We start from the raw sequence: 21582 nt of genomic DNA, 5'->3' as shown, positions 1-21582 counted from the left end.
AATTCTGAATTAATTTAATTGGACCTATTTAGTCAATCACAAAATGCCATGGCGAGGCTATTAAAATTATTCCAAATGGCCAATTGGGTTCACAAGAAGGAAGTGCCAGAATATTGGACACAAGATTGTCTCACGCTGCAAGAATTCCATCTTCTGCTCACATCTTGCAATTGCTCGTGGCCATAATTCTCGACAGAGTCTCTGATGCGATGGGGAGAACCGGAGATGCCTTTGAAATTCTAATAGAACCGCACAAACAGTAATCCAATTAGGCAATTAAATAAATCCTTTAAATTAATTTCTAAATCGTGGCAATAATCAGAGATTTGATCAGCTTCCAAGAATCAAAGAGCAAAGTGCCTAATGAGCAGAAAGTTGAGTAACATGATTTTTACATGAGCTACTTGAATGATAAACAACCAAGGGGCTGATATTATGGTCGGAAGTGGTGTACAGCTTTCGTGGAAGTGTTTGGAATTAAAAGTGGTAAAATATTAAGAATATTTGCTTTTCAATAGTTTCTGTTTCAGCAAATTGAAGCATTTCTTAATAAATTTTGCTTAAAATAATTAATTTTATTGTTTTTTAGGTTATGTTATTGATTTAAAACCAAATTTTAAACAGATTCTAGTGCTTAAAGACCCTCAAAATCATAAAATTTAGCTTCAAACTCCAAATATTTCTCATTTTCTGGGCAGATTTAAGCTTTTTTGATCGAAAAAACTTCAAATTGATTGAGAAAAAGCTTAAAAGTCAAACATAACCTCAAAAAATCACATTTCAGTCTAGAAAAATATTTCTTTGTTTAGTTATTTTATACCAAATTCAACCTCATTAGTTCAAAAAGGATTTTCAAGCCGAATTCATAACCTCACAATTTGATCAGAATTTTTTCAAAGCATTTTCTGAAGTTAAAACTTAGATTAAATTGTGAAAAATCAATAATAAGTGTGAAAAACAGTTGAAAGAGTCCAAAAAGCGATGGAAAAATGTGTGAAGTGTCGAAGATTCTGCACAGAAAGTGCGGAAGTGTCAGGAAGTGCTGTTCAGATGCAAACATCTTAAAGGCATTCGTGAGAGACACGAAACTCATCTGCAAAAAATATGGCATCATCGGTCTTAATAGAATTGCCACCATTTCGTATCTGATATTGATAAATTAAGTGCGTGTGCTTCACATGGAGCACTTCACGTGTATGATTAATGAAGTTGAAACTCCGCAGGAATCCAAATTGACAAGAAAATTTACTTGTAATTATCACCACCCACAGCCACAATTTATCATGGCACCCTTGCCATATTCCGGCCACGTCTGCAAGTGCCCTGCATTTCAAGTTGCGGAGTGTATATTGGCTCCTCCGCTTGCATATGTGCGAATGTGGGGAGCATTTTAAAATGCGTCTCACCCTCTGGCTAATAAATCCTGCTCTTATTCCCCCCGCCCGCCCGCCAAGACGACAGTCAGAGTGGCAGAGGCTGCTCTGTGCCATGAGAATAATCTCTGTATATTTTATACTTTAATGGGCATAGATACAGAGAGTCCACAACAAGGGGTGCCTATTGAGTGGCGCTCAAATTTGAATATTATACCAACGAGACATCTTCTCAGCGGCAATCGCCGTATGCAATTATGAAAATTGTCTGAAATTGAATTATTAAAATTATATTTCAGACAATTATGAAAATTGTACACACTTCCCCTCATATCAACACATCGAGAAATTACCATCTCTCCCCACATCGCAAGCCCTTCTCTCTTGGCATCTCAGCCATGGGCTTAAAATTGTGCGATTGTTATTCCAATGTTGTAAATTCAGCTACAACATTTATATAAAACGCTTCCAAGTCGGTATAAATATATTTTGTGAGAGAAAGCATGTGTACAAGCAAAGGCAGAGGCAAAAGGGTCTTCCGACTAGTATTGATTTCATATTACAATTCCAAATCGCAGTCATATATAGCCAAGACAATCCATTGATATTGGGCAATGTGCTCTCTACACACGCCATTTCGCCCCGGAATGGCCGTTTGGGAATAGTATTTTAACAATACTTTTAACAAGTTGGAGGAATTTGCCTCCAAATGTACAATTTTCCCTTCTTGTATTAGGCGGCAGTTTTGCCTCATTCGAAAACACTCTCCAAAGTTACTCAACTAAAGTTTGTGTAAAACAAGAGGGGTTGAAGAATCCACATGTTTCGCTCTACCCATTTGCTCTCACTTCCTCACCCTCGGGGGGCGACTCTGCCGAGCCATCACAGCTACTGCAAGTGATATCGAAGAGGAAGTGACACGATTATTGCCGGGGAAATTACAAAAGCAGACAGACAAAGACCACCCGAGCATTTCCCACCCTCAAGCAGCGCACTAATCTTTTCATCCTCTGGAATGTGTTGTCCGCGGAAATCATGGGAAAATGCTTGCAAAAAGCAAAGATGTGGCAAACATATAAATCACAGGACATCTAATCTGACAAAGCTCACTTTTGGCTTAATGGTTTTTCTTCCGCAATAGTTTTCTCCTCCCCCCCTTTCGCTGCGTGCAGCAAGAGCATTTCCAACTCACCCCCATGAAGAGGGGAGAATTTAATTGTCTAGTGATTTGTTCCAATTATTAAAGTGTTGCTTATGCTCGATGTTTTCAACAATTTTCCTCAAGTGCATTTAACACACTTTCAGCCAATTCAATTTTCCACTCAATCCCATTTCCTTCATCGCGCGCATTCTGAACCTATAACTCAATTACAATTGTTGATAGAGCCACCCCCTCCCACTGTGCGACATTGACAATTTCCCCATGAGAAAGCACACGTTTCTTCATAAACAAAACATTTAATGGGGGCTTCTTTATGAATTTTGTATGCAAAAGTGATTAAATTCAAATTTATGTGGATATGTTGCGACGCATGTTGTGGGGAAACGAAGGGGGCGTTTTTTTATCCCTCCACTGTCTATTAATTCAACGAATTCTGGAGGGTGAAACGATTAAACCGTGAGTTATGATATTTGAGATGTGAATAAACGAGTGGAGTTGGTGGAAAGTCAACACGTATCCTCATGCCATTGGATTTGCTGTTTGTTACATTTTTTTTTTCATGCCAAATACCCTTCATCTGTTTGACTTTCAACAGCATGCAAACGACCTCGTGGTTTTCCCTCCCAAATCGCGTCTCGCTTTGGCTGCTCTCGCCATGATCAAGTAAAGTTGTTGTTTGGCTAGAGAAAAAAACGTCTGAGTAATTTCAAATAAGCTATAAACTCATGATATTTATTTTAACCCTTTCAGCTTCAATTGACAATCATAGCAATTTTGGAGCGCCTAAAACTTCTAACATAATTGGATTTCTCATTTGTCGAGCATCCAGTGACTAAATAGAGTTGAGAAACTTGGAAACTTTTATTGCAATTAGCTCTCATGCACTATGAATATTCTAGAGCTAGAAATTTTAGGTAACGAGTTGCCTCAGCTTTTATCAACTGTCTCGCCATTGGGGTCGATTTGGGCGCATTGCCATGTTTTCATAATTCATTGAATATCTAATTTGCATGCGACTGTGATAGAATCTCAATTCCGCAGCCCAGAAAGTTGCTGCGTGGGCGAAGGAAAAAATCGATTTGTCAAGAGAGTGAGAGAGGACATAAAACTCTGGAGGAAATGCCTTTGATCCCTGGGATATGACTGCCGCCACATCCACCAATGACATGGCGTGTTTATTCTCACTCGGTAACCCATGGGAGTGCGTTAATGCGGGAGGAGACGGCATCCCTTATATTAAGTCAAATGAAGTTATGGCACAAATCTGATTACTGCGGGTCGTGCGGGAGGAAAAGATGAAATTATGTGCTTTCGTGATATGAGCTCTGGAGCATACTGGCGAATTTGCTGCCGCGCGTCTCCTTCAGCACCTTGGGGCAGCCCTCCTCCGCCACCCGGCCCGCCTCCAGCACGATGACGCGGTCGTAGGTCAGCAGGGTGGCGAGGCGGTGGGTGATCATGATGATGGTGCGCCCGTGGAAGGCGTCGTTGGCCGCCTGCAGCAGCGTGCGCTCCGTGAAGGGATCGAGGGCGCTCGTGGCCTCGTCCAGGATCAGACACACCGAGCCCCGGAGCACCGCTCTGGCCAGACAGAAGAGCTGGCGCTGGCCCACGCTGTAATTCGACCCATTCTCCTCCACCTGTGCGTCTAATCCGGCCGGATTTGCCTGGATGAGCTGCTTAATCTGCGCCATCTCGAGACAATTCCAGCACTGCATGTCGCTGAAGTGGCCACGTGGGTCCAAATTATCACGTACGGTGCCACGGAAGAGGACAACATCCTGCGGGATTATCGACAGGCGTGACCGCAATTCGTCCACGTGGATTTCGGCTATGCTCACATCGTCGATCAATATGCGTCCGCCGCTCGTGGTGAGGGCGCCAAAGAGTGCCAGAGCCAGCGATGACTTGCCACTTCCGCTGCGGCCGCAGATTCCAATCTGCCGCAAGGGAGATACACTTAATGAAAAATCACTCAGCAAGAGTAATCATTTGAGGGGGTCGCACAGAAAGGCCAATAAATATGCCGCAAAATTACACTGTGAGCTTTTGATGGGTTGTGCTTTTTAATTGCTTCTGGCAGTTTCGCTCAACGCTTTGCCAAATCCGCCGATTTTTCCAGATAATCAAAATTTATACTTTTTTCACTGCTGGCATCTCTCTGAGGCACATTCGAGTGAGATATATTGCCATAAAATTCCATTCCGGTCAGTGCATGTTAAGCGGCCATCAAGAGCTTTAAAGCCAGATGAAAGCTCACACATGAAACTGATTCTTCAACATGACAACGGTGCAAAAAAAAGTTCACCACGTCACTTTGAACAGGAAAATGAAACGTGACACAGAGTGAAGAAGCATTGAAACTTACCCTTTGACCGGCAGGAATCTTGAGAGACAAATTTGCGATGATATCTTGCCCGAGACTGCCATAGCGACATGAGACGTTCTCAAAGACAATGTCGCCTCTCTGGGGCCACGATATTGGAACGGGCTTATCTGGGCAAATGAAAGGACAAATCATGAAATGGGCAAATATTAATAATGTGACGAAATACATGGGGCAACGGAGAAAAGCGTCCCACATTCGGGTAGATAATATGATTGCCTTTATAACATTGCCAAAAAGAGTTGGGAAAGAGTGTGTGTGTGTGTGGCTTTTTGCTCTTCGGCTCGCCTTTGCTGTATGGAATATTTCAGGGGGATATTGAGGAGATGGCATTTGAGTGGCAAAAGAGGAGACAATATATAATGGCAGAGATTGGGTATTGATTGACGAGACATGCATTGAAAAGCATTATAATGCTACAACACCACAAAATACTGTTGCACACACGCAAACCAAATCCTACAAAATATGCAATAACTTACAAACATCTGTACACTCGCGACTTCCGCTTTTAATGTAATATTCAATGCGCTCAACAGCGCCGACATACATTTCCATGTCGGCCAGCAGCTTCACCACCCAATTCAGATAGATCGGCACCAGGAGGGTGTAGTTAATGGCCAGTCCCACCATTGATGGGAGCGTTGTTTCCGCGTAAATGTGCGCCGTAAACAATGCGGTCACAATGGCGAGAAAGACAATAATTCCGCCCAGATAGTCCTAAAAATTAATAATGGCTTCATGAGAGCGCGCTCCAGCATCTGGGTCACAATTTTCCACTATATATAGTGACAAGAGTGCCTCTCGCCCATCAATGCACGGGCGCGTGAAACGCCCAACACAATTATTCTCATCGCGCTGGACAATTTCCGTCTTTCAGCGTTGCGACACACTCAATGTCAAAAGGTCGGGCGGCACACCATTGTCACATCGAGCGCCTCATTAATGGCAATACCCATTCGATCTCGTGCACGGCGCGAATTTCCACTTGCGCGCCGTGTATCTGGAAAAGGTGTCAAAATGGTCCTAGTCTATCTGGCAAATGGAAACACTTACCAGAGCTATTCCCAGCCACCGATTGCTCGTGTTTAAAATTACGAACGCCACATTGTTGGCCTCCATTCGCCTGAAGAGAATCTCCATGAAGCGGGCTTCCTGATTGTACGCCCGAATTGTCGCAACACCCTGAATTGTTTCCGTGAAGTGGGACAATATTGGCGAACTCATGATGTTCACGATGCGCTGCAGTTCTCTGGGATCACACCAAAGTCTATGTATTTAAATCAACTTGCACTATATCATAGAATGTTAATTGTATTAGCTGAAAGTGCTCTATCGCTATCTGGAGCATTTAAAACACTCCCCGCCTCGACTCGTGATAAAAAAACTCCAATCAAGCAGCACATGTATGCGATGAAATGAACTCTTAATCCACTTTCACATTTGCTTTGATGCCGCAAAAAGCGCTTTCAATTGGGAAATCTTTTTCAACCCAGCCTCATAATGACCGGAGCTTTAAAAAGGCGTCTTGAATGGAATCACACGATTTGCATTCATTATGACTTCTATGAGCAATTTCTGCTGCATTGCGATGAGAAGTAATGGGTTAAGTATAAGTGCAAGAGCACAATAATCAATTACGATATCTATGCCAAGCATGGATGTTCGGAAAATTTGCATTAATAGCTCTTGCAAGGATGCTCAAAGTGTAGAGAAGAAGGTGAATTTCTGAGAAAATATATGCAGAAACCATAATGAGAAAATCGACATTATCATATATCGTTTATCTCCACGAGTTTCTTCTTAATTCTGTGAAAAATTGACAAACTTTCCCGACAGACTTTGCGAAAACAGCCGCAAGAGTTTTTTAACAGTTTTCAGGAGAATCATTTTAAGCCGTCAAATCGATATTTATACAAGTTGTGGGAAAAGTTCAAGTTTAAAAATACACCCAAAGTCTATCTTTCTAACACGTTCAAGCAATTTATGCACATTTTTTTTTCTGGTGTGACTGAAAGTGAGTTTAAAGCTTGGTATAAAATTTGCTCTATCATATTATATATCATGGATACTTTTCAAAGTTCTAATTAGCAAATGTTCCTCTCAATATGTGTCATAAAGGATGTGAAGTGATGTGAAATCAAATGGGAAATTTTCTAAATGAAAAGAAGATCCATTCATGCATGATTTTATCATTTCTCGGTATGGAAAAGCAGGGCAGAAATTTGATGCTATCGCAAAGTTATGCAAACATATAGGCCTGAGGGGGCGAAAAGTTACCTCGATGAGCTCCTGTAGAAATGCTGAACGCCATAGTATATGGCGCAAATGGGCAGGGAGAGCAGCAGGAACCAGGGCGAGATGAAGGAATTAATTAATATTGAACACAGGCAGAGGAGCAGAAACTGCAAAAGACGCTGGCTAGTCGGAGCGATTTTCTGCACGAGACCAAATATGAAAAGGTATGAAATGTAAAAGGTTCTTCTGTCAATATGTAGAAAGGCTGGAATCAAGGGGGAGATAGTATGCCTAAAATCTGTGCAACACTTCCAAACACTTCCAAATTTGCCTGACACTTCTGAAAATTCCCAAATTATTATGAATCTCTTGAGGTTTCATTCGAAATTTCTATAAAAATTGACTTGAAACCGCTGTTTTTGGACATTTTTTTCTGATCTTAACCTCAAAAATATAATCAGGAGATCGCAAAAACATCTCTTATGATTTGCCAATGATCTGAAAATTGCTGATTCACAGTCAAAATTGTCTAGAAAGTTGTCTAAATGGACATTTTCCAAGTCCAAATAACCATGTTTAAGGTTATGTTCAATCTTAGCGCAATTTGCACTGTTTCCCGGCATGAAAGGATCAAATGATTAATTCTGCCAAGGACGAGCAGAATTTAGGTGCTAAAATAAGAATTACTTACTAAATCTTTCCCTAATTCGTTACATAACCTAGAAAAAGATTATTACGTTTGTTTCTGTGTGAAAATCGAAGGAAATTCAGAGAATCCGAACGATTAATCTGTAAAAGAAGCACTCAGGAATGGAAAATTGTAGAGTTTTCAACACTTCTACTTCTTACGTACTTCCGCCTGAGCTGTACACCACTTCTGACTGTATTATCTCCCCCTTGACTAGAATGATTCAGGGCAAGTCAAGGATATTGGGTCAGTGGGTTTGGTTTGGCTGAATGGCGATACTGACCTTATCAATTATGGCCATATCATTGCTGAATCGATTCATGATTCGACCCAGCGGTGTCGTCTGGAAGAATCGCAGAGAGTTGCCGAGAATGGCATCAAGTAGTTTCGCATGAATTTTACGACGTGCTCTAAGGCCAGCATATTGTCCAATCGGCGTCGACAGCATCGACAGCAGGACACATCCGCCCGAGAGAATGGCATAGATATTGAAGTAGTGGCGAGTCTGGTGTGGAGGGAAGAAAAAGCCATATTGAGCACACACTCTGTGGATTCCTCAGGGTGCAGCCGAGCGTCCCTTAAAGTCACCCCCAGAGAGACACTGCCTAAAGTTCCACGGCGTGTCAGCAGTGATTATGATTTTCCATAATTCCATCCCACAAGCAGATTAGAATCTTATCTAATTTCCCAAGACAAGAGGCCTAATGAAGTGTATCTTGGCAGAGGACGCTTCTCTAAATTGATTAAATTTCATCTCATGCACCTGAATCTCCGGGAAGTAACAATTTCCGCGCAAACATTGGGCTGTAAATAACTCGTGCAAGAGAGGTGAAAAATGCCCGAGTGCGGCAATAAGATTACACAAGACACCCTGTTACAGACAGACTGTTATGCATAATTTAACAAAGACCCTTCTCGCCCATGAAACTTCTTCGGCATCCTTAAGCGACTCCACCCCTGGCCTTCCGTGGGACAAAGAGCCTCCGCAGGAGAGGCGTTTTGTGTGGCAAAATACTTATAGTTGCGGAAAATATGCTCGGCCTTTTGTAATGCTAATGCTTACGTCCGCCTGGGCGGTCAGATCGATGGTGTTGGTCCACGACTGGAGCCACACATCCGTGAGCACCCTCAGGGTCTGCCATGAGAGGGCAATTAGGCAAAAAAGCGCCACCACCCCCAGGCCGCAGTCCTTCAGGTATTGCCAGTAGATCCGCACGGGGATTTCCCCGTATTTCCGCTCCTCCTCGTAGTTTGCCACATTTCCTGAGCTCTCGCTGCACTCAACAGCAAGTTCTGCCTCCTCCTCCTCCTCCTCGATGCTCCTGTTGGAATTGAAGAAGCTACTTAGTGCGCTGTTCCACTCTCTATTATCACCATTTAACCCTTTCACGGCAATTGAGGTCACACATGGCCTACAAAAAACTGACTTTCTGCTCATATTCCCTATTTTCACAAGGATTTTCATAAAGTATTTTCCTAAATTCTCTCCTGAATAGTTCAAACATCAAAAAATAAGAGGAAAATATTGACGTACAAAATTGTTTCTTTGACATTTTTCGATCGAATTTCTCAAATATTTTATGCTTTCCATTCTTTTCATATTTTCTATGAAGACATTGTGATGAACACAATTTGTGAATGTTAAAATAACTTAGTTTCCCTGGAAAATGTCACATTTCCCTGTGAATTTTCTCAAAAAAAAAATCACATAAATCTTAAAGATTTATTCATTAAGCATCGCTATGCAAGGGTTAAATTGCGACTGATGGAATTTATCGGAATAGTGAAAGAGAAATGCGTGATTCGGGGCAAAGTTTGTCTTGTGGAATTTCCCAATTTCGGGGCTCAATACTCAACTGTATCGAATTGGAAGTGCTCGCTTTGCGACAATGTCTGCTTGATAGACGATTTCCTGGCGTGAATTCCTCTTCCGGCGTCGCCAGCATCGCATTCCTGGCGCTCCGGCGGGAAGACAGTCGCCTGAAGAGATTGTAGAATTTGCTTGTACTACATTCATCACCTTCCGTCACTGGATTTTCACTCTGGAGGCGCGTCGGCGAGGAGATGTTCCTGCTCACGGGATTGCGGGATTTGCTGCTCGGCTCGCTCTGTAGGGATTTTATCCTCAGCATTCCGGCGCGTTCTCTGCTCATCCACCTGCTCGGTCGCCTGCGGATTTGCACCTCTTCGCCGTAGCACTCATCGATTGGCAGCGGAATGTCGTGAGCCAGAAGACTGGATCCGTAGATGCTGGAACGTGATTTCGAAGGCAAGTAGCTGAGCTTGCGCTGCGGCGAACGGGAGCAAAAAATTAATTGATTCCCCACAATTTATTTAGGAGGTGTGTAGAGAAATTTTACGACTGATTTCGCTCAGCACTGAGTAAAGATCTGGGTTATTCATCCCATAGTTTGAGAAGATTTGCTTTCAGGCAAGAGTGAATCGAAAGAAAAGTAAAGCGGATTATTGCAAATATCCTGCAATTGCATTGAATTTCAATATATATATAAATCAATTTCCCAGCCACAAGAAAAGTCAGCTCTATGTGCCCAACAAAACTCAATTGAAATAGGAGTATTTACACAGAAAAATAGGAGAAAATGATTTTCATCCGCTCTGAGAGTAAATATTGTTATTTTGCGGTGAAAATCTCTGCACTCATATTTCAATACACACACACACACCGACTTCATACAAATGCAGCATAATGCCACTCACAGACCCCATGAGATATTAAAGAAGGTAAATACTTTTGGCGAAAGAAAGTAATTCGTTCTGGCTTTTGAGTGCACGCTTTGAGGGGAGAAAAAGACGCATTCATGAGCGTCATGAATGGCGTCGATGGGATACTTGGCATTTGAAATGCTATAAATTATATTCATATATACAATTCTCACCATCATCCTTGAGAGTTATAATATTTTCTTCATAATGAAAAAGTCCGCTACAGTATAAAATACGGGTTTAAAATTATATGGAGATTTTTCCGGTGCTCTCAATAACTTCTATGAGGGTTGTTTTTTCCCCATCAGCGCCAAAGTTTTCCCTCCAACCGCAGAGGAGCTTCATCCTGACCCCTGTCAAAAATTGCCCGGGAAATACATAATTATCTCACCATGGTTACTTCACCGTCATCGGAGTTCACCTTCTGCAATCCGAGTTTGGCAACATTTTTGAATAGCTTCCAACGCTCCCGTGCAGTTTTGCCGGAGCTGAAAATTAATTAGGGACTTATCTGAAATATGCTTGAGCCGGAGAATTGAATTTAGGAGAGGCACCTCGACACACGATCCTGCGAGCTCCAGGATTTCTGCCACACCTCGTACAATTCCGCATCATCCCTCATAATATCCGACAGGGCGCCAACAATGCGTGCTCTGTGATTCTCCATGGCAATTATCTGCGAAATTAAATTATGCCGTTCATGTGTGAAAGTTGCCGCGCGTCTTGTGCTTTGTCATATCGATTTTCGCCTCACCATATCAGCACCACGAATCAGCTGAAGATTCTGCGTAACCAGAATAGTTGTTCGCTTATGACGAATGAGCATTTTCTTGATGCCATTCTCGAAAACGAATTTCGTAACTTCATGGTCCAATGCCGAGAAGGGATCATCCTGTGAGATAACAAATTAGATCTCTTAATGGGCTCCATCCCCCAAGTCGCATCAGCTCCCTCCCCCAGAAAATGTGTCTCTTTGCGAGCAATATTTGAGGAAAAGTTTTACATGACGGTACAATTAACTCCTCAAGTACTGTAATATGACTTGAAAGCCACCGCAGAATTATAGGGAGCCGAGAGGTTTTGCAATTAGAGGAGAATAGAGCTTTTCTCAACCAAAAACTCCCACCCAAAAGGGAAGCGACAGGATCTGCTGAGGTTTATTAGGTTAGGAAATTTTTGTGAAACAAAGTATACTTGATTATATCTAAATGGATGTATCAAATTCCGATACTCCTTGAACTTTGACTTCCACAACTATATTGTTTTCTCCTTACCATGATGACGACATTGGCTGAGGAATACAGTGCTCGTGCAATTGCAATTCGTTGCCTCTGACCGCCAGACAAATTGATTCCCTGTTCGCCAATTATGGTTGAATCCTGTTCCGGCATCAATTCAATGTCCGGTTTGAGGGCACATGCCTCCACAACTTTGTCGTATCTCTTCGGTCGGAAGGATTCGCCGAACAGGATGTTGTCCCTTATTGAGGTGTTGAGCACCCACGAAGTCTGTGACACATATGCCACCGTGGCAAATCTGCAAAGTCGCCCGTGAGAGGAAAAGTGTGTGTGTGTGTGCGTGCAGGAATGTAATTAGAATTTTAATGCTTCATTCACCTGTTCCACGCGAGTGATCCGGAAATGAGGTGGATTTCGCGCAGCAGGGCGGCCAACAGGGATGATTTTCCGCTGCCGCTGGGACCAACCACCATCACGAGGGCGCCTGTACTTCAAGACACACATTTACATAAATTTAATAAATTTCACACGATATTTGAATAGAGCAAGGCGAGAGCACCAGAAAGCCCACCTAAATTCCCACGCCCATCCCGGAAAAACAGAAATTACCTGCAAACTTGTTAATAATCACGAAGCAGCGGCATATCTGTTAGATCCCCAGGTTACTCAAAGAACATGCAAACATAGAAACCCATAGGATGGATTGTACAGCATCTGGAAGAGGCATTCTTGTGTGACATTAAAACAAGTCCGCAATAAAATACGCTGAAATACATCCTTTAGCAAAATGTACACAAATGAGCAAATAAAGCCCTAATTTTCATAATCCATATCTTAAAATTGTTGCCCTTTACGCCCAAACATACACCATATAGTTCTCTCAGAGGCAAGATTCAGTCTCTGTGTGTGTGTGTGTTTTAAGTTTTGCGGTTTCGCTCAATATCTCAGAAAGATTAATTTGGTATGCATAGGATCCACTCTAAGCGGCGCACATCGCGTCGGCATTAGAATGGCAAATGAACTAAAATTGAAAACACTCTCATTAATTTAATTAATGAGCATCATGGAAAATCCAGGAGAAATTTAATTTATACAAGATGAACCGTAGTCGAGCGAAATGTTTTCCAAGCATAAAGAATAATCCACATTAATGAAACAATACGGAGAGGAGTGGAAGCGACGCGGGATCTCTTTTCAACAGTGCAAAAGCAATGAATATTTAAATGGTTTGTGTGTAAGATTATTTTCAAACATGACAAAGTACAATTTGGGGAGAAATTGGCCGAATGTGCGGAGCAATTTGGCAGAAGAATAGCATTTTGCGCAAATTAAAAGCATTTGCTAAAGTATTAGCCAGACGTTACACACTTCGCCCTTGAACCTCACCACTGTTTTCCAGACTGTTTTTCCCTCCTTGGCGGACAATTAAAATGCGAACAGTGAAGATTGATGGGAAATTTAACTGAGAGACAAATTTACTGAAGGATAAAGCGACGCTGAGTATATATTTTCCCTTAGCAAAAACATTATTTCCCCCTTCTTCCTACATGCACAGAGGAATGTCAGGACCAGGCGCAAAGCTCCTAACATCCCTTCAATTGTCCTTATCCTCTTTTGCTTTGTAAGCGAAAGAGATGGACATTTATCCGCTTTGTGCAATTGACCCAAATATTGGTTAATTTCACTGGTGATTTTCCTCAACAATTCCGCTGCCATTCTGAATGATTTATACGCGAGCTTTAGAAAAGCGTCGTTTTGCCAGTACACAATGTTGCAAGTGCACAAAAGACCGTCAACAACTCATAAGACAAGCAATCAAAGCACACAAAGTATAATGCAGAAGAAAAATGTGTTTATGATTGTGGAAAAAGTTAGAAGGAAGAGAATAAACCTATTTGCCACGCCAATGAAATATTTAAATCAATCGTAAATATTTTTTTTACAATAATTGACCATTTTTCGCAAAACGACTTTTGGCAAAAACGCTCAATTCCATTGAATTATTTAATTGAAATATATTTCACGCACGAAATTATTAAATATTGGCGATGAAACATACAAAAAGTGGATATTTTCATATTAAAAAAGATTAATTATTGCTTTGTTCTCAACGCAAATCATTAGTAATGAATGTTTTTATTGCATTGCTGAAGTCTCTTTTTGACCATACTTTGATTTTCCTACCCACATTTCCCTCCCTGTGATTTGCAAGGCAGACACAAAGGGGAAACCTTGTAATACAGTGAGCAGCCAAATTGGAAGCTAATAAATTAGGGGCACGTGAGATTAATTAAGCAAACTCGAGATTGATGAGGTGAGCTTGTCATTCTATCAAATTCGGAAGAATTATTAGACCATGCTCTGGTATAAATCAATAACAAGACGTACATCTTCATTTCATCACGATATATAGTGGCTGAGCGGCCCGAAAATTGGAGCAAAACGTCTAATGATACATTATTGGTCGTAAATATGGGGTGGAAAGGGCGGCGTAATTGAAAAATATATGCCATACCGGATGGGGTTGTAGTGGGGCAAAAACACAATAAAACGACACATAAATCGCCCCACTCACCCTTATTCACTTGTAAATGCTCTATGGCCAAATTGATAGCATTTAAGTGATTCTTGTTCCATGTGAACACCCCATTAGTTATCCTGAGCACTGTTGAATCGGATATGCTGGGCGGTTGTTCAGCGGGTGCAGTTGAATCCTTGCCGGGAGCCTTTCGCCTCTCCCGGTTGCGCTCCAGCTGACTGTACAGACTCAGGCTGCTCTTCCGCAGCTTCGACTTGCCCCTGTGGCCCGACGTGGGGCCGGGAGCGCCCCCCGCCGCCGGGCATTCCGTCACGTGAGCACCATTGTCAGGCGCGTCCGTGTCGCTGAGATCTTCATTTTCATAGATATCCAGCAAATTATCGCCACGACTGAGAACACGTGCCACATTTTGGCTCCCATCCACCTCCTTGTGAACGTCTGGCATGGCCATAAAAGTCTCCAGGCGTCTCGTGCTTATGATGGCGGAAATGGTAATGGGCACGGTTATGGGGAAGATAAAGAGTGCAATGGTGAGCTGATTGAAGAGCGCCAGGGCAGAAAAGACTCGGCTCGATGAAAAATCACCTTCATAGCCGGTGGCAATGGCCAGTGTGACAAAAGCAATGAGAATTGACGCCACATGAGTGAGGAAGGCTTCGGATATGTGAAAAGAAAAGAATGTCTTCTGTTGGTGGATTGAAAACATATTCTAAGGGGGTGAATAACTGTGACTCTCCTTTAGACAAATTCTTCGTGGATAAAACCAGGATTTCTTCACTTAATTACCAATTGTTGATCGTTGATCAAATTTGCCAACTTGCACAGAGAGAAGCACATATTCACCCCTCGAATCTCGATGGTGAAAACTTTCCCTAAACTTACTCAGTGCCGTCCAGTAGACACAGTCCAATTTCATGGGTCTTAACTCCTTTTCACGGCAAGCGTGGAGGCGTTCCTTGAAGCTTTCCACCCAAGCATTCAGCTTTATTATCCGAATGCCCAAAAGTATTTCATTCAATTTGTTTAATCGCTCATCTGTGTATTGCTGCAACGAAAGGCAGAGAGAGAGAGATTAATTGCACTGAGCACCTCAGGGTGAAGGTATTCTGGGCAGAAGAAGTCCCTCAGCGTCTGCTATTAGGCAACTTTATGTGAGAATTTTCGCCACTATCGCTGGTTGTGGTGTAACTTTTCCCCATTCTAACTCGATCAGGAATGATTGAAACATCGGTAGTCATGGACTTTGGTGAGAGTTTGCCAGATAATACTCTCCAATTCACTGGCTTGTCTATCATGATTTGCATTATGCAGAGCATCAGGAAGTCGCCCAAGTTTTAAACAATTTTTCCACTTCTCCAGTTTCCCTAGAGAAATTCCTCTGCCCGAGTTGGAAAAGCTTCTATATACACTGTTGTGCATCGTGAAGTCTGAAATCACACGTCAAATCTCCAATATAGTTTCGCTGTGCAACACATTTGTGCCTCACTGTGCCACGTCATCGTAGTATGGAAATAAATATTGATTTTTCTTGCAAAAGTTTCCCAGGCGGAAAAAAGCTAAACCAATTTTCACTACACTTGGTTATACCCCAAAAAAAGAAGAAAAAAAACTGAGTGAGCGAGTGAGAGAGCTCCAATTGAAGAGAAACTCCTTGCACGAAATCGCTGCAAAATATTGATCCTTTGGGGCTTTTGCAAGAAATCCACTCTCACTCTGGCTTTCATCTGGCTTTTGCAACCCTCCAACCTCGCCTCCAACCTTATTTTAACATCCGCAACTTTGAATGGCTGAATCAAAACTTACAGTCTCAGGGCACTTTCTAATTAGTTTGATTGAGATACGTTAAACTAACACACTTCTAGCCCTGAAAACAAACTTCCCAACACCACAACTCGGAAAATCAGAATGCACTTTATTGGAAATTGCGTTGGCAAAATGCTCATAGTCATTTTTGACTGGTAATTTCGGAGCGCAATTAAATGTAATTACGACGCGCAACTTGGAGGCGAATTGAAAGGATAAATTGGATTTCAGACACGTCTCGAGAGATATTAATAATTGAGATGGATTTATTTCCCCCCCCCCACAATCGCAGGAATTGTCTGCCATTTGATGGCGTATTAATTTATGACGAGTCGCTCTGCGCCAAAATATCCGCACAAGGAAATAATATTGCAAAAATTAAAAATTGCATTTTTGATAAACCCTCGCAGTGTTATTATCAAAATGAGGAGGAGAGAGAAAAAAAGTAGCCAAGAACAACAGCCTGGCAAACATTGGGGGACTAATGTTATGAGGTTGTAATACACTTACCGACATTTTTTCCGCATTTTTTGACATCATTTTTCCAATTATAAATTGTAACGGCGTCATTAAAGCCACACAAATTAATGATCCGAATACTGCGCTCCAGCCCAATTTCAAATATAGCAAATAAATTACAATGGATATCTGCAAGAGAAATTGCAATAAAACACCCTTTTTTTCCCTCTCATTTTCCCACGACTCACATGTGCTCTCGCTCGCATTCATGAAATAATTGGACTTTTCTTTCGCTATGCAAATTTGCCATCCAATTTTCAAACTGTGAGAATTTATTACGTTCCTTATGGATGTAAATTAACCAAAGATGTGTAGGTGTGAGTGTGATTCATTATCACGTGATAAATTGTTATTACACGAGTTTTGAAGTGTGCAAGGATATATTCTTTAACCCTCGAGTGGTTTTTTTCTCTTGTTGGTTGTTGCGTAAAAAATGCTGCTCTTGTGTCAATAAGTACACATGTCCGCTTGTCCTAGATATTGTGCCTCATTAATTCGCTACAAGGGGGAGATAATATGCCTTCAATCTGTACACCACTTCCTAACACTTCAATCGAATGAGTGTCTTAAGTTTCTATTCGATATTTCTGAAAGAATTAATTTAAAAACGCTTTTTTGGTCATCTTTTCCGACTATAACCTCAAAATATAGCTAAAAGATCTTCGAAAGTTCCTTTTAAAAATCTTCCAGATCACAAAATCATCTATAATAGTTTGCCAATGAAGTCAAAATTGCCAATTGAAGTCAAATAACAATTTTCCAAGTCCAAATGACTATTTTTGAGGTTATGTTTAACCTGAATATAATTTTCAATGTTTTTTGGCATTTTCACACTTGAGCACAAGAATTGATGTTCTAGAATGCGAATGTATGACAAAATCTGTTCTTGATTTGTTACATAACCTAGAAAAAGGATTCTCATGACTGTTTCTATGCAAAAATCAAAAGAAATCCGAAGAATTGATATAATTTGTGAGTAAAAGAAGCAGTCATGAAAGGAATAATGCAAGTTTTTGAACACTTTCACTTCCTAGTAACTTCCGCTGAAGTGTACACCACTTGTGATCATATTATCTCCCCCTTTGATTCGCTCTGGGGTGGCATAATGATGGAAAGACATGCATGGATAGCGAATGGCGGTGTTACCTTCAGAGGTATCGACCACACGTAGTGAATGATCCAGAAGAATGACATGATGTTCTCCGCATCCTCCGTCATCAAATTGGTAATGGATCCCGCATCGGTCTCGCTGTGCGCCTCTCCATCTGCTGCGTGCTCTTCTGGGTCGGGCGCCGCGGTGGAGTCGGCGTGGCGGAAGCAGGCCGGACTGAGGGAGAGGGTTTTGCGATAGATGAGCCCCTGAATGGCGGCTTTGAGGTGGATTCCCACCATGCTGATGACGTGGGTGGAGGACTGCGAGAGGGTGCCCTGCGCCAGCGACGCCAGCAGCAGCACCACCGCCACGAACCATCCGTTCGTCACCAAGTCACGCCAAGTGACAAAGTGGATGTCATCACTCACGCTCACGTGAGCTGTGGCGTTGGCTGCACTCTGCGCCGCCAGGCTCTGGTCGTGCGCCACGTACTCCACCACCAGGGAGATGCCCAGCGGCCCCACGAGCGTCATGGCGTCGCTGAGCAGCCTCAGAGCGCCGCCGAGCGCCGTCTCTCGCCAGTACGTCCGCATGTAGGCACGCCACAAGGATCTGGACGCCGAGCTGCGGCAGTTGAGGAGGAATTTGTCATAGTGATAGCGACAAGTGTCCTCTTCACTCAAATTTCCCAAATCCTCCGGCTCCAGTGGCTTCCACCAGCCGCGCCACAGAAGCGGTGTCAGCCACCAGAATGTAACTCTCGACAGGAAAGTCAATTGTGGGTGCTTGTACCCGATGCACTCGCTCCAGTTTATTGTGCGGTTGCGGCCACTTTGACTCTGGAAACACACCCCCAAAAAGCACATGAAATGTGAGACACTGTTTAGCTGCATGTTTATTGAAATGGAGAGGAGCACCGCACACACTATCAAGAGAGCATAATGGCAATTCTCTGCGCCCGGCTTTTCTCAATTTATCAAAAAGCATGAATTTGTCATAGCGAGGTCACCCTGTTACGGCAACGCCATAGGGTGAAATATTGCTTTTCCACCCCCGACAACGGAAGCATGAAAAATTGTCCCGGAATTGTGAGAATCATGTAACTCTGTCGCCAATTTATTAAATATTAACTACTTCATTTTATGGATGCATTTCGCCAATAAAACCACTCGAGATCATTCTTTATTTGCCATTTAACCCATTTCAAGTCCAAAAGATTGCAGTTGTGTTCAAATAGAGCATTTCTTCTAAGCATTTTTGGTTGGTAAATAGACTCACAAAAATTTGGAAATAGAAGAAAGACAAGAAATTGCATGACATTTATTGCATACTTCTTCACATTTGTGTCACACATCGCCAAAGGGTTAAAATGCACATTGTCTTATTTCACAGAAAGAGAGTCAAGTAGAAAGCAAAATTGTTGCCCTATCTATCATATTATTCGTCTCTCTGTGATATAAATTGCTGCATTGTTTCAAGAAACCACAAGCTGTTTTTCCTCATCGGAGGAAAAAACCCTTTTCAATTCGCTTACATGAATTTTATCCTCCTCAAAGATAATTTGATGAAATTTTCTTTGAATTTGTCTCCCCAATTCTTCTTAGGGATGCCAAAGAGACATAGTGAAGCGGAAAAGACTGCACGATGCAATAATTATATCGATTGGACGTCGGGAAGGAGAACGTTAAGAAGAATTTAATAAATGTTGCTCTGAGCATTCGACCAAGATGAAATTTCGTCAGAAGGTGGAAAAGAAAAAGGGGTGGTGAAAGTCACTCCGGGCATGGGATTTAATATTGAGGCTCATTCATGATTTATTGGAATCATTTAAAATCTCTCCTTTGTAATATTATACAATTTTTTACCACCACGAGCATGTCGGTATATTTGTTGGCACATTTTCAGCTTCGGAATCCCCCTTTCCTCGCGACCATCTCCACGTGACTTCATTCCACCCCCCCCCCGGAAAAGTTCCACGCCGAGACGCGATGGAAAAAAAGGCGAACATATCAAACACGTGTGTGATTTTTTTTCCACCAACGCCACAATACACAAAAAAAAAGAACTCTTTTCCAGTGCGATATTTGTGAAATTTTCCGCATGATTCACTGTTTTCCATTCTGCAATTGCGGCTGTGCGTGTATTAAAATTATACGCCACTAATTTGTCACTTTTCACGCCCGAACCGCATATTGTATTGAATTAGCTTTGGCTGTTTATGGAGTGAAGAGGTGTTGTGGGTGCGCAAAGGAACGTCTATTAATCATAAACACGTTTGCAAGGCAATCATCACGAAACTACATCAGCGAAAACTATGCTAAAAACCACACTTGCGCGGTGTTTGATCAGAGTTTTGCAAATATTTGGCAAATCTCTTTAAAATGCAATTTTATGCTAAATATGCGCACAGGTAATTTTCCCATCTTTGCCACGCATTTGCATGCACCAGAAGAAAGCACAAGTAATTTAGCGCAAAAACATTTTATCAGCTTTTTTCGAAAATATTCCAATAAATCGGACGAGGAAGTGGATGGAAAAAGTTGATAAATAACTGACAAAAACACGGTGGAATGAAAGTCAGAAGTAAGTTTTTGCGTGATTGCGCGAAAGGCAATAAATCTCGCATTAGCATCCACTTAGCAAAGTTGAGTCAATTTGAGTGTTGCAGTAGAAGATTGCTCGATAGAAGCCCTTAAATTTCACCTCGCGAGAGTGTCTTGAGAGTGATCTTAAGCGTGGATGCGAGGTGACACCACGTATGCGGGGAGTAAACGAGGCATGAAGCATTAAAGTTTTCGGGAAACAAGGTCAAAAAAAGCGAAAGGAAGACACTTTATTAAAATCATTGCTGAGCTCTGGATGAGAATATTCTCGGTGTAATATCATCTCTCTCCACTTCATGGGGTTGCGATAAGGAAATTTAACTCCTTTGCCATGGTGAAATTCCACCCACAGGATGGAAATAAAGTTCTTCATCTTAAAGTGTCAGAGGAAAAATGTTTTCGGGCGGGGCGAATTCATGACCCCATGACGGGATATTAGACAGGCGTGTGGCGCCTCAACTTCTCACCTCTCTGTACGTCACGATGGAATCCAGGAGTGTCAGCAGGAGGAGCAGGATTGTCGAGCACATCATTAGGAAGGGCTGCAGACACAATAATTCCAGCTTCCGGCTCAGCCATGCTAGTTTGCATATCTTTGTGATAAACTGAAGAACATCGGTGAGCACGACAAGATAGAGCCAACCTGGAAAATAATTCATCACATCATCATAAATGCAGTGGCAAATGTGCACCTTTCCTGGGTGCGACCGAAGGTGAGAAATGCAAAAACCCTCTCAGGACTGAGCGCAAAAACACAGAGAGAGATCCCTTGACCCGGAATGAGGAATCGCACTAATGTAGACCACTTTTCGCTGCAATGCAGAATTTATGCTAAACCTCTCACCATAGCCTGTCACTATCAATAGGAGCCTGAATCACCCCCTCGGTGGGCGTGCGAGCACTTAAGTGGCGAGTAAACTTGTCTAATTTGTTTACCAAACGGGATTTAAGGGAAGAACTGAGCAAACGAGCAAGTACAATTTATGATTATCTCGTGTGGGAATTTTTATTGGACATTCAATAGGATATTTACACATTTGCTCACTTCACCCGGAGAGAGCGGCGAATGGCGTGCAAAAATGGAGTAGAACGTGTCCTATCTTTTATTGATTTCTATCCCTACTCTCGCTGCAATGCTTTATCTCACATTTTGCTGGAGCGCTGAGTTTCATAATTCATATAAGTTCAGCATATCGTGGAATAATGATGATGATGA

The 21582-nt window shown here is 42.2% G+C and overlaps 1 protein-coding gene across 1 annotated transcript; it reads right to left on the bottom strand.

Annotated features, from left to right (window-relative positions):
- Window positions 1–3246: 3246 nt before the first annotated feature.
- LOC132262488 (ATP-binding cassette sub-family C member Sur) lies at window positions 3247–20942 on the bottom strand. The gene is made up of 19 exons (XM_059761769.1): window positions 20834–20942; window positions 20596–20739; window positions 17817–18602; window positions 16662–16799; window positions 15231–15393; window positions 14385–15002; window positions 12188–12293; window positions 11846–12107; window positions 11326–11463; window positions 11126–11247; window positions 10963–11059; window positions 9705–10135; window positions 8911–9169; window positions 8131–8352; window positions 7202–7359; window positions 5978–6191; window positions 5404–5641; window positions 4904–5031; window positions 3247–4475 (listed from the first exon to the last, which is right to left on the bottom strand). Exons 1-19 carry the CDS (start codon window positions 20897–20899, stop codon window positions 3837–3839), a joined length of 4929 nt encoding a protein of 1642 aa, XP_059617752.1. The 5' UTR covers window positions 20900–20942; the 3' UTR covers window positions 3247–3836.
- Between the last annotated feature and the right edge of the window lie 640 nt (window positions 20943–21582).

This window comes from Phlebotomus argentipes, unplaced genomic scaffold (genome assembly GCF_947086385.1).
Source record: "Phlebotomus argentipes unplaced genomic scaffold, Phlebotomus argentipes genome assembly contig_15, whole genome shotgun sequence".
Lineage (NCBI taxonomy): Eukaryota > Metazoa > Arthropoda > Insecta > Diptera > Psychodidae > Phlebotomus > Phlebotomus argentipes.
This window is presented reverse-complemented; position numbering and strand designations above follow the sequence as displayed.